The following is a 20,189-nucleotide window of genomic DNA, read 5'->3' as shown; positions in this document are numbered from 1 at the left end:
TTATTTATTTATTTATTTATTTTTAAATAAAGTTTTACAAGGTAATTAGTAAAAATATTAAACTAATTTCTAAGCCTGGCTCTGCATCAGAAACAGCCATAGTGTTAAAAAAAGTTTCTGAGGTCCCAGACTTGAATGACTCAAAATCTCTGCATGTAGGACTCAAAAACCGATAGTTTATAAAAGCTCCCCATGGAGTTCTGATACATAGTCCGGTTTGGGAACCAGCTGCAACACCATTTTATGGGCCGAGTTTATTGCAAAACAGAAAAGACTAGACATAGTTTAGCAATTCAGAAATTAACCACAGTGAGCTGTGTGTCTCAGGAGGAATTTTCTATCGGTGACATGCCTCTTCACACCCACTGTGACATACAAATAAAATCCAGAAAGCCCCATTTCAAATGTTTCTATCCCAGTCATTTCAATGATCACTTCTCATTTCAATAATCATCAGCATGGTCATGTATATAGTTAACCCTTTAAGTTATAACAGTCACTAAGTATTATTTGCGAAGTTAGACTCGTCTATAAAGGATTAATCTTCACAGCTGCACTTATGAGTATGTGGCAGAGCTCTGACCTTTGACCTTAAAACAAAAAATTTCTTTTCTACTTGACTTTCCCTAAAAAGAGCCTAGTTGGGTGAGTTGCTCTTAAAAAGCAGGTCTGAAGCGTTAATGGGTTATATTAACTATTCTTATGTTCTAAAAAAAAGCTATTGCACTTACGGAGAAACCCCAAGGTGATCATCACAAAGTGCCCACTTTTATAAAGTTTAATAACACGTATAGATTAGTAAAACATCTCTGAAAAATGCATCATCCTTCTTGAAAGCTTAAGTGTCACGCACACTGGGAAACACGGGGCCTGTATACCTCATTTAAGGTTTCTGCCAAGGCTGAAAACGATCAATACTCAAAGGGGCCAACCGGATAAAAACATGATCTCATGCCGAGGATGTGCAAGTAGGAAGCTTCCTTACCGTGTGACAATCTGACCCTGCGGGCAACCCCGTGAGGGTGATTAAATTTTTAAGTGATACCTTCCTTAGTGAAACAGGTCAGGGCCGATTCTAGCTTTACCCGCCATTCTGATGACAGGCAAACACTTCCTATGGACCAAGTCTGCTCTGGTCTGCAGTTTTTACTTTGCTGGCTTTGGATATCCAAATCTTTGATAGCCCTTAAAACACTACAGATGATGAGTTTCCTTCCACCTGAAATAATTACAGTTTGTCTTCTACAACTTCAAAAGTGACTCATCACATTTGAAATAAGTAGACAGTCACTGCCTGGTTCTCATAAGAAGAAATGTACATACACTGTCTTGTTTCTCAGATCAAGCGATCTTTTTATCAGCTGCATCCACTTCACAATCAATGCTGAGTCGTCATTAAAGAACGTGTAACCTCTATGAAGCTACAGCCCTTGGAAATGAGATTGATTTCTCTCAAAGGATTTGAGAGAAATTACCAGATAAATGCATGGCAAAACTATAGAGTGGGCTGTTGTTAAAAAGAAGATACAAGGGGGCCGGCCAAGTGCTGCAATGGTTAAGAGCTGGCTTGGGACACCACAGGGCCCCGGTTCGGATCCCACATATGAGGGCCAGTGACACTGCCCTCCACAGCTAAGATGCTGAACAACAGCTCAACCTGGAGCTGGGCTGCCATGAGTCGCCGGCGACGGCGTAGGTTGCAGCCCCTGTGGCAGTGGGTAGCCATGGGCTACCGTGTGTAGCCAGCAGCCACCGTGAGCGGCCAGCAGCCTTAGTGAGCGGTCGTCCAGAAACCGGCGACTGATCTGCCTCTCCCGGGAAGAGCGCAATGATGGTGCCAACTTGGGCCAGTGAAGCAACATCCTCCACAACTAAAGAACAAAATGACAGCAACTTGTCTGTTCCCCTTACCCCAATTCCCCAGCGCTGTTCCAATTCCCCAATAAAAATCTTTAAAAAAAGACAATACAAATAATGTTAGCATTCCCTTAAATCATTGTGGAAAGGGTATTCTGGGCAACAGCAGCACTGGTGTCTCCTGGGAGCTTATGAGAAATGCAGAGTCACAAGCCTCACCCCAGACCTGCTGAATCAGAATCTGCATTTTAACTAGATTCCCAGCTGATCCATAATCTGAGAAGCAGCAGTTTAGACAGTCTTCCAGAATCAGCTTTACTTGCTGCTCTGCATCCTGATCTCATCTATGAAAAGAATCTCCTTCCCTACCTCACCCAAGTGTCTTTAAGCCAACTTTTAAGTCTTGCAGAAATATCACCAGTAAGAAATTTCTTTTGAAAGCCTAGGTCCCACCCCTGGAGCATCTGATCAAGTGACCGTGGTGGGGCTTAGGCAAGAGGGTTTTTTTAACACCCCCCCCAAGGAATTCTGATGTGTGTCCAGGTGACAGGCACAGGCATTGAGTATTTTTTCTACACAGCCGCTCTTCAATGCAAAGTTGTGACCAATCGATTTACACCACACCAAGACACAGTGTGATGCCAACTCCAGTGTGCATCAGACTCATTGGTGACTTGCTCAAATACACCTCGCTGCGCCCCATCTCCAGAAGATCTGCTTCAGTGGGCACAAGTCAGTAGGCAGGGCCCTAGAATGTGCATTTCTCGCAAGTTTCCAGGTGACACAGATGCTACTGGTCAGGGGACCATACTTTGGGAACCACAGATTATAATACTTAACACAGAAAGCTAACTGAGAATGCTGCCCTGAAGGCTTTGGTTACTTCTTTGTGTGGCCGGCTGGTTAAAGGCCGGTAAAAGACGCCCATTTGGATCTGAGCGTCGGTCTTTCCCAGGGAAAGCCAGTACTTGAATCACCTGACTTGATTGGGGAACTGAACACGAAGATTTCACTTAGCAGGGTCTTCACGCCCACCATTTCAGCATCCGGTAGTTGTTTAATAAAATCTCTGGTGTCTGGTGATGTTCCCAGATAAATCTACCTATTAGAACTAAAATACTGTACCTACCTGGCTTCTGTCATAACACTTTTTACAAATAACATTCAGGTCAAAGAAACTTTTCACTCACCAAACCCCACAGAGCACCAGGAGAGGTAGCCGTGATTGTAGCAGCTCGGGGTGTATTGTACATTAAGGCCAGTTCGCCGAAACTCCCACGGTTATCGTAGTTACCCACACATCTTCCAACACCATCGCATTTTACATAAATATCAAATGTTCCTCTGTTGGACACAGGAAAAATAAGAGGTGAAAGGGATTCAAGTAGAATCTCATTACAATAAAACCTGATTTCAGAGAAGAGCCCTGTGCAATAGAACTCATTCCCAGCATCCCTTTTTCCTCTCTGCTGACAATGAGCAATAAAAGGGCACCAGTGCATGCCAGACACACCATCTGGTCCAGACAAGCATGACGAGACCATCACCTAGACCAGGCTAAGGACCATGCATGTGCCTGTTGGGGAAAATGAGATGAAACAATACAAATTTAAGGTAAAATCAATGATAAAAATATAACAGACACAGCAACCAAGTAATATATGCATGGGCAACCATCTGAAAGAATGTGTATGAAAATGCTGACTGTGTTATCTCTAAGTGTCAGGATAGCAAAGGATTCCAGGGACATTCTCTAATTAGAGTCTTTGTTTCGAAAGTAAACATGTCTTACTTTTGAGATCAGAAGAAAATAACTTTAAAAAACAAGAGAGCTCTAAAAATTTGGTCAGCCACAACTGGACAGTCCTTGGGAGGGTCCTTTATAATAGAAAGCAGGGGCTGGCCAACGTGTCTCACAGGCCGGCCACCTGCTTTTGTAAACAGTTTTCCTAGAAAACAAACACACTGGTTTGTTTAAGTATCATCTATAGCTAAAACAGCAGTGGGATAACTGCAACAGACCACACGGCCCGCAAAGCCTACAGAACTGACATCACTGGCCCTTTATGTCAGGTCAACTCCCCACACTAAGTAGAAAAGTAAAGTGGGAGAAATCCAGATGAAATATCTCATCCTGGTTTGTTTTTTATGGTTTCTCTGCCCTTATCTTTTAATTGGGGTTCTTTATATAGGCAAACAAGCCTGTGTCCATGCCACTGCACTACATATTGTCAGGCTCCTGTATTTATATGAACTCATTCCTTGTGGAGGACTCCCTCTCCATATACTGTATTTTATCAGAGAACATGGTTTCAAGGCTTCCTGAGGAAGCTGCCAAGGCAAACAGGAGAAATTCTTCAGTTTCATCCTATTGGCTAATCCCTAACAAAGAGAAAAAAGGCAGTGCTTTTATTAAAAATGGATTATGAATGATAAAAATACAATAAAAACAAAAACATAACATAATAGACAAAGATATTAACGAATAAGGAAGAGAATAATTGGTTTTCAATATAACTCATGGATAGAATGCTGTTTGAAGGATACTGTCTAGAATTTGCTTCATGAATAATTATTTTCCAAGTATAGATTAATTCTATTTATACTATTTATCCTTTTGCACTAAAACTACTGTCGACATTTTCTACTTTAAACTAAGATAAAATATACAATAAATGTGCTGATGAAGTAAAATGAGCTACTGTCCAGCTGAAATCACAGGAGTCTAAAATCTATTAACGTCCTATGTGCTGCTTTTTTATAGAGTCATTCCTCGATGATGGGAGGCCTCAGGCAGTGGAGCCATGGAGAGAACACAATTGGCTGTGGGGTCGGCTGTGCAAATGATCACCTAGGTGACCTTAACCTGCTCACACCACTTCTGTGTGCCTGAGAGTGTGCAGCTGTCAAACAGGTATTTAGGATCTACCTGAAAAGGATGTACTATATACAAATATAAGACAATTTTTATGGTCAAAATGCCTACTAAAAGATTAATCCTGTATTGTATTTGGGGTTCTCATATACTCCTGCAATTAACATAACTAAACAGCTGGATGAATTTCTAAGGTGTTCCATTGATGAAAGCTGTTAATGATACCAAAACCATGACTTTCGTTTACATGCAGGATGACTGTTTCTGTTCTATTCTGAAATCACAGTCCACTGGGCCCTGCCTAGTGCCTTGGCAACAGCTCTACAGGTCACCAAGGCATTCAGGAGGGCGAGCAGAAGAATCGTTGAAAATCTTTGGTTCAGGGAGTATGCCCTACTGATGTATGAAGGATACCACCCACAGGGCCAAGACCAAGCAATGAGGACTGAGCAGACAGATGGGGAGTCATTTTCCGTAAGCCTCCTGAGTTGAACACAGTTCTACCCAGAGAAGAAAACAGAATTCAATAAGTCAGTGGGAGACTCTCTGTGTTCCACACAAAACGGAAAAGGCTGGGGAGCGCAACTGTGTCAAAAACACTTCATCATCACTTTGCAAAAGTGAATAAAGACTCAGTTCAGATTGCTCCCCTATTATATTTTAGAACTCTTACCTCATTGCTTAAAGAATACTTAAGGCATAAAGCTTTGAAGCACAACTTAAGTTTTCTGATATTAGATTTTCACTACAAATACATGCCTTATAACTTAAATAATTTCTCTATAGAAGTTTTAAAAGACAAATAAAACGCATAAACAATTCTGGAAGGACACATAAACTACTCACTCTACTGACAGAATGGTGCTGAATAGTAGAAAGAGAAACTATTTTACCTTATGCCCCTTTAATTTTTTAAACCATCAGCATGTTTTGCTTTAGAGTTAATAAAAAAGAACCTTTTAGAAAACTTAATACAGATTGAGTTATACTGTGATTCAATATCCGCAGTACTGTATTATGCATCTAATTCTCATTGCAACAGGCATCTATTCCATACTAACTACCCCTTAATTAGAAGTCAACAAATGAGGAGGCTCCCAGGGGCTAAGATGCATAGATTAACCTCACCAGAAATCATTAGTTCTTCTATAAACTCTGCCTCTTTCCACTACCTAGTCTGGTCTCATTGTGTGTATTCACAGCAAGTTGACATCGCCTATTGTGTAGTCGTAAGAGTAAAGAGGCAATTGCAACTGTCATATATTGATCTGTCAGTCGTTATAATAACCACTGAGATTTCACACAAGAGGTGTGTTACATTTCAGTAGTAAAGTTATGCAAAACTTACCTATCGATTACGTAAAAGTTGTCACCATCATCACCTTGATCAATTACATGTTCCCCTTCTTTGACCAATTTTTCAAACATGGCATCTAATACTTGAGACATCTGCTCCTATTTTTAAAAAAGAAAAGATATCATCTTTATGTTTATCTAGAACATGTTTTTTTTAAGTAACCATATTAGCTTTATATTTCTGTGAACAAGTGCAAAGAAATGGAAATACCATCGAAATACCATCATTGCTATTGTCTTGTCAAAAATATATATATTGGGGCTGGCCGAGAGGCGCGCTGGTTAGGAGCTGGCTGGCTGGGGACGCCAGCTCTGAGCAGCAGGGCCCCGGTTCGGATCCCACATGAGGGCCAGTGACACTGCCCTCTACAGCTAAGATGGTGAACAACAGCTCGACTTGGAGCTGGGCTGTCCTGAGTCGCCGGCAACGGCATAGGCTGCAGTGGACTGCCATAAGCTACTGTGAGTGGCTGGCAGCCAGTGTAAGCAGCCGGCAGCTGGCATGAGCTGCCAAGAGCTGCGGTGAGCAGCCGTCCAGAGGCCGGCGACTGATCTGCCTCACCCGGGAAGAGCGCAATGATAATACCAACATGGCCAGTGAAGCGGTGTCCTCCACAACTAGACTGAAGAACAAAAGGACAGCAACTTGTCCCCCTTCCCTGATTCCCCAGTGCTGTTCCCCTCCCCCAATTCCCCAATTTAAAAAAAATCTTAAAAAATATATATATATAGTAGTATAGTCTTTCTGGCCACATACAAACAAAATGAGTATATATTTATCCCACATTCAATATCTGAGTGAAAGTAATTATAATTAGTCTATTTCAGAATATTTGTAATTATCACCACTTTAATATGAAAAATTAGCCACCAAACCACTATATACCTTGTGAAATATAATGTTAGCAACTAAAATGACCAGGTTAGTAAAAAGTATTGCAACTTTTAAAAATATTGGTTTTTAAAACTTCCCTGTATTAGTCATCACTTGAATTTATATAAAGATTACCTAAATACTTAGTGAATTCAAATCCTGACCCTAATCATTTTTGGTTTAGCACCAAAAACAAAACAAAAACAACAAAAGCGAAACCAATAATGACTGTGGCAAATATTCTATCACTATTCTTTATCTATCACTAAGGTTCTCTTTAAGAAGCAACCATTTACCTCCCTAGTGCAGATTTATTAAAACTGATGTCAGAAACATCAAATCTATTATCCAAAAACTACAGAAAATATATAAAATTTTTATTCAGCTAAAGTGTGGTTGACAAGGCTTAGGGATAAACTTCAGCTGGTGAGAATAAAGTAGGAGGTAAAGAAATCCTCAGAACAAACACAGAAAGAAACAATTCAAAGGCCCTCAAATAGAACAAATAGATATAGAGAAAAAAGTATGGTGCATAATAATAAAGTCAAAAGACTTAAGAGAGTTATTTGCTTTGCCACTTATGAGCGCTGAACATTTGATCAAGTCACTCTCTGTGGGTATAAAATGGGTACACTAACTTCCCAGGCCAAAATCAATTACTATTGTAAGTTAAGGAGCTGAAGCTAGATTAGAGAGGGGAAAAGATACAAGTATAAGATGCAAATTAAAGAAACAAGACATTCTGGATCAAAACCATGAACAGATCACATGGGATTCTCTTCTTTTTGAGACCCTGTTAACACATCATAGGGAGTATGAAGGTATGGATATATAATAATAATATAAAGTATGGGAAAGGGAAATTGATGGAGGAGAGGTTTCCAGAGCAAAGGTGAGTTAAATGGGAGAGAAAGAGGGCACAGCCCCAAGTAGGGCGGATGGGGTCAACCACCTGTGAGAGCACCACCAGGCTGGAAAACATCTGGTTTGGTCAGGATGGGACTGAGTCACAGCTGACGACAAGTGGACTGATTCAGTCATAATCTGTTGATACCCTCCAAATGCCACCACCTTACCACAGCACGCTTAGCCAAGTACTGACCCCAACTCTTCCCAGACAAAAGATCAGAGCCAGGTTTTTGGCAGAAACTAAACAAATTAAAACTAGAACAGCTACTGGCATTTAGCGGTTCCCCCATGTAACAGCTGACTCCCTGTCTACTCAACCTAAACAGTCAGTTTGTTGATTGAAAGGCTGCCCTACGTACTCAGAGTTGTCAGTCAGCTTGGTGTTGACCCTCTGGCAGCCTACAGACCAAGATAAACAGCAAAACACCAGATGAGAGAAAATTCAGGAACAGTAGAGCTTTTAGAAATCTCTACTCTGTACACCCAAGTGATTTTCAAGATGGTCATAAGATGAAAAATAGAAAAGAGCAAATTAGAGAAAAATAAGTAAGTTAGAAATAAAAAAAAAAACATGATTGTCAATTTTTTTTCTTCCATTTAAATATTTTAGTGTTTAGAGCACTTTTTTGTTCACCGCCTCTCCCCTACTATTAACATCCCCACCAGAGCGGGACTTGTTACAATTGATGAACCTACAATGACACATCATTATCACTCAACGTCCATAGTTTACATTACAGTTCCCTCTTGGTGCTGTACACTTGATGAGTTTTGACAAATGTAAATAAATGACCTGTACCCATCATTACAAAATATTTTTGAAAATTAATTAAAGGGTAAGAAATAAATTAAAACCAAAAAACCTCAAAGAAAGTTTGATAGAGATGAAAAGACAAGAGTTCCAGAGAAAGTAAAAACAGAGAAAACAAAGGAGAAAAATAAAGAAATATGGGATGAATTGTCCAGAACCAAAAGATGTTAAGTTCTCAGACTAAAATGGCACACTCAAATGCCCAGCACCAGCACTGACCCAAAACCCCACCCTAACATGGAGTCTGAGAACACCAAAGACAAAGAACAGATCTGCAAGGCTTCTGGCAAAAAGGCGGAAGGAGCACTTAAAAACACAGTAAGATGTTGGACTTCTTTCAAAATAAAGAGAAATGCAAATTAATACTGAAATGAGATACCATTTTCACCTGTTAGATTCAAAAAGATAAAAATGTTAGAATAACATAGTGTTGGAGACGGTGCGGGAAAGAGGTATTCTCACACAGACTACTGCTGATGGGAGGTAAAATGGAACAAACTCTACTGATGGCAGTCTGTCAATATTGGATAAAATTTCAAATATGCATGCCTTTTGCCTCACTTTTTCTAGTGAGTTACTCTATAGATGTTTGTGAAATGACATGTACACAGACATTTTTCATTGCAGCAGCACAGAGAAGAAAATTGGAAACACTAATGTTATCTACAGGGCACTGGATATATAAGTTGGTGTATCCATACACTGGAAAGCTATGCAGCTATAAAAAAGGATGTACGGTTTCCAGGACATCATCTTTCATTGGAGTCACTGAGAACACTCAAAATGTACTCAGGAAATCTGAAAACCTGTCACAGGGGAACAGTTCAGGGAACCAGGGCATTTAGGTAAGAGACAGGAAGACGTGCACGTGAACACATCTGCATCTTCTGTCACACTGATAAAATCAGTAGTTCTAGAGGCCACACTGGGCCTGCTGGGTGGGAGTTTCACGGAGACACTGGCACAGTGTAAACACCTGCCCAAGAATGAGCGCGCTCTAGCAGTGGCATGGGTCGTCCCGCACAGACAGAAGCATCCTGTAGCTCAAGGGAGGTGTGCAAGGCAGGCTTCCATCTTCCATGTGCTGCCACAAGGGCTCAGTGGTTTTCTAACTGTGTTCTGTGGAACCCAGGGATTTTGTGGAGGCCTTTCAGTGATTAATTCTGTAAACAGCTGATTTAATTGCATCCTTGAAGTGTATTTTAGCCATTAAACATTTAAATTTATGGAAATAAAAATGCTTAGAGGGATTATATACACAAATTTTTTAAGGCGAAATTTCACATAACATAAAATCAACCATTTTAAAGTGAACAACTCAGTGGCCACAAAGTTGTATAACCATCATCTCTATGTAGTTCCAAAATGTTTTCATTGCCCCAAAAGGAAACGCTGTGCCATTAAGCAATCACTTGCCCTTCTCCCCTCCCATCGGCTCCTGGCAACACTAATCTGTGGTTCTGTCTCTAAGGATTTGCCTATCCTGGATATTTCATATAATGGAGGTACATAATACATGATCTTTTCTGTCTGCCTGTTTTCACTCAGCATGAGGTTTTTGAGGTTCATCCTTGTTGTAGCATATATCATACTTCATTTCTTTTTATGGATGAATAATATTCCGTTACACACACACACACACACACACACACACACACACACACATTTGCTCATCCGTCACACTTGAGTTCATTATGAATAATGTGGTTATTGGCTGTTGTGAATAATGCAGCTAAAAACATTCGTATACAAGTATTTGTTTGAATATTTGTTTCAATTCTTCTGGGTCTATACCTACGAGTGGAATTGCTGAGTCATATGGTAATTCTAAGTTTAACTTTTGAGAAACCAACCAAGCTGTTTTCCACAGTGCCTGAACCATTTTACTTTCCTACTGGCAATGTACTAGGGGTCCGATTTCTCCAAGTCCTTCCCAACGTTTATTTTACTTTTTTTTAAATACCCATCCTGTTGGGGGTGAAGTCTTATTTCACTGTAGTTTTGATTTGCATTTCCCTAATAACTAACCATGTTGACAATCTTTTCATGTGCTTATTAGTAATTTGTATTTCTTCTTTGGAGAAATGTCTATTCCAGTACTCGCCCATTTTTAAGTTGGGTTGTTTATAGTCTCTTTGTTGTTGAGTTGTAAAAGTTCTTAATATATTCTTTATACTAGGCCCTTATCATACATATGATTTGCAAATATTGTCTCCCATTCTGTAGGTTGTCTTTTCACTTTTGTTGATAATGTCCTTTTAATTCACATAATTTATTTTTTTATGAAGTCCAATTTATCTTTTCGCTTACTATTTTTGGCATCTAAGAATCCATTGCTAAATCCAAGAAGAATATCCCTGTGTTCTCTTCTAAGAGTTTTATAAATTTTAGAGTTTACACTTAGGTCTTTGATCCATTTTGAGTTAATTTTTATATATGGTGTAAAGTAGGAGTCCAACTTTGTTCTTTTGTGTGTGGGGATCCAGTTGTCCTACAGTCATTTGTTGAAAAAGCTATTCTTTCCTCCAGGAATGGTCTTGGCACTTTTGTCAAAATCAAATGGACACAGATTTATAAGTTTGTTTCTAGACTCTCTATTCTGTCCCATTGTTCTATATGTTTTTCCTATGCCAGTAACACATTTTTTTTATTACTGTAGGTCGGTAGGAAAAGTTTTGAACTTGGCAAATGTGAGTCCTCCAACCTATCTTTTTCAATATTATTTTGACTATTGGGGCCCACCCCCTTTGTTAAATATACAATTTTAATACATTAGACAACACCAAAATGTTAGTATTTTCATGGTTTAGCTTTATAACATATAAATATTACCAATTAAACTACTACAAATAAATTGGTACTGATAAAAATAACTTTAAAAATATGGAATCTCTGAATACAGACATATTGTTAAGTAAAAAAAGAACTGGGCAGAACACTGTATAGAGTTTGTTGCCAGCAACATTTTAAAAGGCATATACTTGTATATACATAGCATGACTGGAAAAATACACATGATAATGTTAAAAGAACTTGGCTCTAAGAAACTGGGTTGCTGGGAGAAAGGGAGATTTCCTTTCACTGACTACTCTTTTGCTCTTTTAGAATTTTTACTCTTTTGTTCTTTTTGAAGTAAATTGTATACAAGTATGTATACTGATTTAACATTTTTAATTAATTAAAAACCCAAACTCTCCATTTAAACAGAGAACATAATATTGCAGCTTCATGTGAGCTAAGAACAGCTTTTGGAAGAACAATGGTGATAAATTTACACTAAGTGGTTTTCATCCCTCTTCTGGGTCCCTGTGGGAGCTCTGGCACCTCCTTGTGAAACAGAAGCCAGGGCTGAAGATAAGGGCAGGATGGCAGTAAGAACAGTGCTTTCTTGATGTGATGCTAATTTGCCCCATGGGGACCATTTTATACAATGAGTTCATGAACCAGGCAACATATGGTCACCTATCAAAATTATGAAGTTTGATTAAATGGTTTACTAATATTTTGTTCTCCTTACTGTTTATATTTCAACTCTTTTAGGGAAGATGGAGGGGGAATATCAGCTTTATTGATTAGCTCTGGCTGAAAACATGAAATGGAAAAAGAGATGAAAAACATTGTTATAGCCAATTTTTTTGCTACCTTGGAATTAGCTGCATTTTTAAAACATTATAAAGCTTAAGAATTCATACATGGATATATGAAAAAGCAATTCCTGATAAAATACAGAATAATTATTTCTAAAACTTCTCTATGAGACAAGTGTCTGTTCTAGTCAATCACAATATAATTTGCCCATAATTATGCAGAGTAAAAAGAACTTAGGAAATATTTAATATGCAAAGGCTTATCACCATGACTGACAACTACTGTAGGAAATCCACATCTTATTTTCGTACAGAATACAAATTCAAGACTGAGCTCAATAAAAGGACTCTGACTCACTTAAAAGTAACAATTTATTTTCTATTAATGAAAGAGCCTATCATATAGCTTAGGAAAATTATTTCAGTTGGCCTCATATTAGAAATATTCAGAAGAAAAATGGCCTTCTGTGTTGAGCATTAAAATATTCATGAAGACTATCTTCAAAGAGATTAATAATTATAAATGCTGTGCTCTGATGTATGAATATACAGCACTCCAAGGAAAATGTTATTAGGCCTGGGAGGTACAAGATTTCTAGGTAAACAATGACTTCAGGAAATTCAAATGAGACAGACACAAAGCCAAAATAGTTCTTGCTAATTAGTAATTACTGCTTCCTTTTCCTCCTTCAAGTTTTCCCATTTCAGGAAAAGGCACCACCTTCACAGTCATTCCAGCTAGATATTGGGAGTCATCCTAGGCTCTCTTTCAGGTCCCAATTCATTCAATCACCAAGTACCAACTTCTGCTAGTCATGAAATATTCTGTGGAACTGTCCCTTGCCCCCTTCCCTAGGTAGGCCCATTTCTTTCCCCTGTATCATGATATCGTTTCCTCACTGAGCCCCAGTTCCTTTGTTCTTGCCCTGACACTCTTCGTCTTTAACTCACCCCTTTGCACCACCACCACAGTGACCTTAGATGCATCTAATTGTTACATTCTCTGCTTTAAATGCTTCAATCATGCCAATTGTGTCTTTCCACTGTGTACAGGAGGTGGCCCGTGCTATATAGCGTGGCATTCAAGAATGGTCCTTCATGACACAACACACACACATCCGAGCTCCACCACTGGATGTCTTCCACTTTAGGCTCCAGTAATACCACTCTGTACTTTTCTTCAGTTGGCAGTTTCCTACTCATTTTCTGAGGTGGAGCTCAGGTGGCCTCTCCAGCTTTGTGAATCCTTAGGTGAGGCTAAGAAACCCTCATCCTCTCTTATGCCCTGATCATGTTACAGCATTTATCATGTTTTACCAAACTGCTTTGTGTGTGTATTTGAATCCTTCATCAAATTTTAAGTTCCAAGAGGACAAGAACCACGTCTAAGTATTTTTGTGGACTCCAACACTTTAGACATGCCTTGGAACACAGTCAGTAATCAAGGACTTAAACTGAAAGCAGCTGCTGTATAAGCAGAGTATATGAGTTGAACATGTAATTCAATTTAAATGCATCTGGGTTATTGTAAAAAAAGTAAATATCATTTAAAAAGTAGAAAGCTACTTGAAATATGAGCTTACCCTAAAATCTTCAATCTGCCATGTTTGGGGATAAATTTCTTATTCCAGGTGGTAATTTGCTGAGAAAACTAATTTTTACTTATTTGTGTCCTGCATTTTTCCTAGAAGGATTTCAGATAGTGAAGAAATAAACCAAGATGGTTTGAGCTCAAACTCAATAAAAGATCTTTTGGAAACAACTATGTAAATATGTTTGCTTCTTCTCTATAAAATATTCAATAATGGTAATTCATGAACTTGGTAATTTCAGAAACTGGTCTTTTCTCTTTTAAGAAAATATATATATTGAAGACCAATATATATGAGCATATGTTGAAAATGTATATATTGAAGACACATATATATATATATTAAAGACATGTAACAGAACAGTGAAAGACATCTTTAAAAATTCCTGTTTATAAAAATAATCACTTTAATTAAGCAAAGATGCTCCTTGCCAGAATATACTAGCAAAAGTTTTTTTCTTAATTATTTTAAATGCAACCAAAATTTTCACAGTGCTTTAAAACAGTTAAAAGTTGAAATAGCAAGAAAAAACAATTTAATTTAGAGGATGGAATAGAACAAGCAGCATTTCAGAAGCGTTTAAGTGGCAGCTATTTCATTGATGCCTCTTTGTCCCTTAGTGTATACACACCAGAATATTGCTGTTTAGTCCCTGTTGAAGCATTAAAATCCTTCAACTGAATAGGGAAACATGCAAACAAATAACACATGGTACTACCAAAATGCGGAGCGAGAGCATCTTCCCGTCTGGCTCTACTCCTTGCTACTGAAGGTGTGGTAGTAGAGCAGGAGCAGCAGCAGCACCCGGGGGGCTTGTGAGAAACAGACTCTCAGGCCCCACTGCAGACCTGCAGAACCAGAACCTGCATTTTTTTTTAAGGATTTTATTGGGGAATTGGGGAAGGGGAACAGCGTTGGGAATCGGGGAAGGAGAACAGACAAGTTGCTGTCCTTTTGTTCTTCAGTCTAGTTGTGGAGGGCGTCACTTCACTGGCCCATGTTGGTATTATCATTGTGCTCTTCCCGGGTGAGGCAGATCAGTCGCTTGCCGGCCATTGGACGGCTGCTCACGGCGGCTCTTGGCAGCTCACACTGGCTGCCAGCCACTCACAGTAGCTTTACAGCAGCCCACCGCAGTTCCACTGCAGCCTATTCTATCGCTGGTGACTCACAGCAGCCCAGCTCCAGGTCGAGCTGTTGTTCACCATCTTAGCTGTAGAGGGCGCAGCATCACTGGCCCTAATGTGGGATCCGAACCGGGGCCCTGCTGCTCAGAGCTGGCATCCCAAGCCAACTCTTAACCAACGCACCATTTGGCCAGCCCCAGAACGTGCATTTTTAACAAAATCCCCTGATGATATATAGCCATGTTAAAGTTTGAGAATTGCTGTCTTTGGTGACCTCCAAAATTCTCCAATGTAAAGTTCTAGTCAAAAAACAGAGAATCTCCTTGGTTGGAGCCTACACATAAGGATAAAACTAAGGATTAATTTTACAGATGTCTTCTGGGTGTATCTGGAGCAAGAGTTAAATTCTAAATTAGTTTAATTCCAATACCAAAATTATCATTCTACACACACACACACACACACACACACACACACACACACACACGAGTTCTATCTTTCCACTAATACTGATTTGGATTTATACCGGTGAGAGATCATATATTTTAGTGTCCTTTATTTCACAGAATCGTAACCATTCTGGATAAATGAAATTTGAGATTATTTGGAAGCCCATCAAAATTTCACAAACTCTCTTTAGTCACTTATTCCACTATTTAATACTACAAGGAAAAATTTCTACTCATAAATTAAATTCTCAAATTTTTTATCTTAATTCCATTTTTTATTCTTCTATTATTAGAGAGAATAACCGGCAATCCCATTCTTCAGAGCTCCTAGTTTTGCAAACTCAGGGATAACTCTAGAGGACCTAGATCAAACTGGACAAAATCTGTAATGTGTGGTCCTAAAACAAGATCTACCAAGTCACAGAATGTAATCCATGTTCCCGGAAGACATGATATAAACAAAAATGGTACTGGAAACACAGGCACCTTTAAAAATAATTCAGTGTCTGATAAGACACTGAAATATTTAAAAAATATCCATAGACATGTATAAGACCTGGTATAATGCAGTACCGTCCTCTTTATAAAAATGGCCATTTAAAAAAAACTTTTAAAATTTTTTAAAAGAGTGGATCTTGATTTAATGCTTTCTTCTCAAAGGGCATCAATCTGAAAACCATAAGACACTGATTTGACTAAAAAAATGTTGAGGTCAGTTACAAAAGTTGACTCAGTTATCACATTTGGAATATGACAGCAGTGGTTCTTTCCCCAACTACCCTATAGCAACAAATAAGCATAATCTGTGATGACAGAAACAAAATATTTAGGTCAGAGTGCAGGGCAAAATTTGAACAGCATGCTCACTCACCAAGAGAGAATGTTCTAGAAATACACCCCAAACCAAAGATTAGAGATTCCAAAGAACAAAAAATTCCCTCCACATTTAATGCCAAGTAAAATGTTACTTCTAACATATGCATAATGTAAGGATTCTACATTAAAATATAGTTACTGTCACTGGGTGGTGAGAGAGGCAATCCATCATGGGCCCTTGGACATCCCTGTATGTTCCAGCTGGGAGCACAGAGAACGCAAGGTCCTAACTTCTTTTCACCTGGGCTGTTATGTTTGTAGCCAGTAACTTTGAGGGATGAGATACTGTCCCCCAGACAAAGGGCAGGCCTGCTTACTCCCTGTTCTAACAGCAGTGGACCTCCCAAGCTCAGGGCAAGTATTCCTCTAACACAATCCACTGCATGTGCAGGCATCCATGATGGGGTGAGATAAGCCTGTGAAGAGAGTCAGATCCAAGATCCAACACAGTTCTTAACACTAACACTGAAAAAAAGCCATTTCTATATTGAGATTTATCTTACCGGATCCAGGTTTTTAAACAGCAGGATGTCTTTGCAAGCCTCTTGCAATCGATTCCTTTGATCATCAGTTTTTGGATGTATAATCTAGAAGGACACCAAATCAACAAACAAACAATTAGTCTACTCTTCTTACTCATAAGGGATAAAATTTCCTGGCAGGATGTTAGGAAGAAGAATTTGTGAGCCGAGATTCACTTTAGGTGACTGGATCCTATCAGCCCATTAAGTAGGGGAAAGCAATACAATTTGTCGGGGGGTGGGGGAGGGGGGAATGGTGCACACTGATCAATACAGCACTTTTTAAAGGAGTGTTTCCCCCGAGGTTAGTGAGTTCATTTTGTAAAGGTCTGTGATTGGCCAATCACTAAAGATGTCCAAATTCCCAGCTGGTGGGAACACATAAAAGGACAACGGGTGACAACAGCTATGTTGAAAATCTAGAGATGGCCTTTACTCTGTTTTATACTGTTCTATATGGAACTCCCTCCACAGGGAGTAACTTTCTGCAGGGAAGGAGCCATCGTGCCCGGCCACACCTAGAGTGTGGATTTGAGGAAAAATGAATCTGAGGGTCCTGGTGTGCTCACGTTAGAATGAGCTCAAAGAAAGCCAGTGTCGTATGTTCTTACTAAACTTTCATTCCAGGAACATGAAGACCCCCCACAAAATGCTTTATGTAGGTGTGGCCTGCCAACTCTCCAGAGTCCCTTTTGACTTGGACCAAACAGCCTATCCTTTTACAAACATTGGTAGTTCGTAACTATTATATTATGTAATATGAGTTAGAGGCAAAAGTCCTCTCAGCAGCAGGCAAGGGGTTGGTCTCCTGGAGACCTATACGCCACCTTTTCCTGTTCTAATGGTCACTCACCGAGTGACCACGGGAGATGATGAGCTGGCACCTCGCTGTTTCAGCCAGCCAGCCCAGCACTACAGCTTCCAGAATCAGGCAGTGGTGAGCTCTGTGCCCATTAATATATTGGAACTCATAATGGAAATTGAAAATCAGTATTTCAAACCCATCTCAGATGGCTAAAAATGAATGAAATCATAGGTCCAAGAAGAATCAAGGAAATGTACAGTATATGTGTCTTATTTATATACTACACAAAAATCTGTTACCAGTTTCAGAGGAAGCCACTGCACGTTTTTCTATAAGGGTAAGATAAATGTAAACTTTTGTTCGCTATCTAATCAATATTTATCTCAAACTAGATTCTAAGATGTCATATGAACACAGAAAAAAACAGATTCTGGTGTCTACTAACTCATTGTATATAAGAAACTTTTACAATTTGGGTATTAACTAAATCATGCCAACCAAAATTTATACCTCCCTACTTCAAGTAAGGAAGGCTAACATAATAAAACAAAACAAAAAGTTATTTCTCACTTCATGGAATTCATCTAGAACTTCAAGATGAAGCAATCATAAATATTTGCGTGCTGAGAAGCTCTATCCTCAGAGAGACAAAGTTAGGGATACCACGTGACCATTGTTGAAAAAACTTTCTTAGCTGAAGATGGAGCTGCTCCCACCTGGGGTGCCCCGTCAGCAAACCAAAGCCTTGATAGCTTTTGTGTCCCTGCAAATGCTCCACATCTCCAGAAACATAGTCTATCCAGTTAGTCAATCACCAGAAGCTAAGTCAACTCTGGGCGCTCTACTAATCTCCTTGTTCCTCATTCATTTTCTATGTTTCTCCCCAACCCTGGTGTTGGAACTCTCCATGGGTATGAGAGTGAAATGGGACTTCCCTGAAGGTCTCCTGGTTATATAAGGCTCCTGATCTTGCTACCATTGGATTTTACATATATTAGGTTGTCAGAAAAGTCATGACGCATTTTTGCAATGAAAAACAGAAAAAAATACGTCATGACTTTTCCGACAATCCAATATTTCAGGGAGCTTAATGATGTAATGACTTAGTGACACAGTATCTGCTTTTCCATATTAAAACTCAATCTTACTGAAGTATTTTTCAGAGCTACCGAAATAGATTTTTGTTTATTTTTAAGGCCAAAATAGAAAAGGGGGACTTTGCAAAGCATGTACTCAAAAAAAAAAAAAAAGTTAATTCCATTTCCAGGTACAGTAATCCCTTATTTAGTTTACTTTTTACTAAACAAATAATAGAAAGATGAAGCTAAAGAACACAGCTTAAAAACTGCTTCAAACCAAACTGGACAAATTCTTACAAAAACATTAGGACCTCCAAGAAATCGGTTTCTGAGCAAACTATTAAGACTCATAGATTTTAAAACACTAATAACTGCTGTACTGACACTTTAGATGCAATTTTACTGTGATTTGTTTGTTTGTTTCAGAGTAAGCTTCTGTTGCTATAAATTAGTAGTAGCAGTAGGCTCTTCCCACTATTTTTCTTTACTAGAAATACTAAGAAAAATAAATTACCACTATGAGAAAGATGGCTAAAAACATTTTTCATCACCAGGCTGTGTTTTTATAAAACAAATACAACGACAACTGCAGTGAGTTTTTATGTTTATCTTTCTTTTTAGACAAAGACAGAGAATCTCTGGATAAAACTATACAGAACATGAAATAGAAGTAGAGATAAGAAATAGTCAAAGTAACTCCATTATATCTCCTGCTAACCTATATGCTTGTTAACACCTTTTCTATTGTTATTTTCCTTATCCAATACTGGAGTAATTTAAAATTAATTAATTCAGTAAATTACATACCCTGGACTCCACATCATCATCTTCTTCATCAGGGTTATAAGCTTCTGCACATACTATCAAAAGAAAAATAGACATTTTAAAGATTCTTTCACCAAGAAACATATTACAATAAATATATCTTTAAAATTATAAAACAATAGAGTATCATGACCTAAAAACATTAATTCACATCATCCAGAGCAAGCAGTTTACCCCCCAAATCGGTTTCCTACTCCAACATATATGTAATTTATTAAAATGCAGAGCTGAACTTTAAGACACTGACAACTGCTTTTTCCTTTCTCTTATTCAGAAAAACACAGCTTAACCTCTTTCACCTTAATTTCCAAGCTGTAGAAATGCATAAGATATAAAAATTCCCTAAAAGGGGCCAGCCGAGTGGCACATTGGTTAAGAGCTGGATTGGGATGCCAGCTCTGAGCAGCAGGGCCCCAGTTTGGATCCCACATGAGGGCCAGTGATGCTGCGCCCTCTACAGCTAAGATGGTGAACAACAGCTCCACCTGGAGCTGGGCTGCCGTGAGTCACCGGCAACGGAGTAGGCTGCAGTGAGGCTGCAGTGGGCTGCTGTAAAGCTACCGTGAGTGGCTGGCACCCGGCGTAAGTGGCTGGTAGCTGGTGTGAACTGCCAAGAGCCACTGTGAGCGGCCATCCAATGGCCGGC

At 39.1% G+C, this 20,189-nt stretch overlaps 1 protein-coding gene across 1 annotated transcript in view; it reads right to left on the bottom strand.

The window, feature by feature from the left end:
- PRKAR2B (protein kinase cAMP-dependent type II regulatory subunit beta) overlaps positions 1 to 20,189 on the bottom strand; it is a 98,430-nt gene that overhangs the window by 10,427 nt on the left and 67,814 nt on the right. Inside the window, exons 3-6 of the mRNA XM_019631607.1 lie at positions 19,526 to 19,578; positions 16,817 to 16,900; positions 6,081 to 6,187; positions 3,048 to 3,201 (exon numbers count right to left, since the gene is read on the bottom strand). Of these exons, the coding sequence (XP_019487152.1) occupies positions 3,048 to 3,201; positions 6,081 to 6,187; positions 16,817 to 16,900; positions 19,526 to 19,578 (398 nt within the window). The remainder of the gene's footprint in view (positions 1 to 3,047; positions 3,202 to 6,080; positions 6,188 to 16,816; positions 16,901 to 19,525; positions 19,579 to 20,189) is intronic.

This window comes from Hipposideros armiger, unplaced genomic scaffold, assembly GCF_001890085.2.
Source record: "Hipposideros armiger isolate ML-2016 unplaced genomic scaffold, ASM189008v1 scaffold_1017, whole genome shotgun sequence".
NCBI classification, from domain to species: domain Eukaryota; kingdom Metazoa; phylum Chordata; class Mammalia; order Chiroptera; family Hipposideridae; genus Hipposideros; species Hipposideros armiger.
This window is presented reverse-complemented; position numbering and strand designations above follow the sequence as displayed.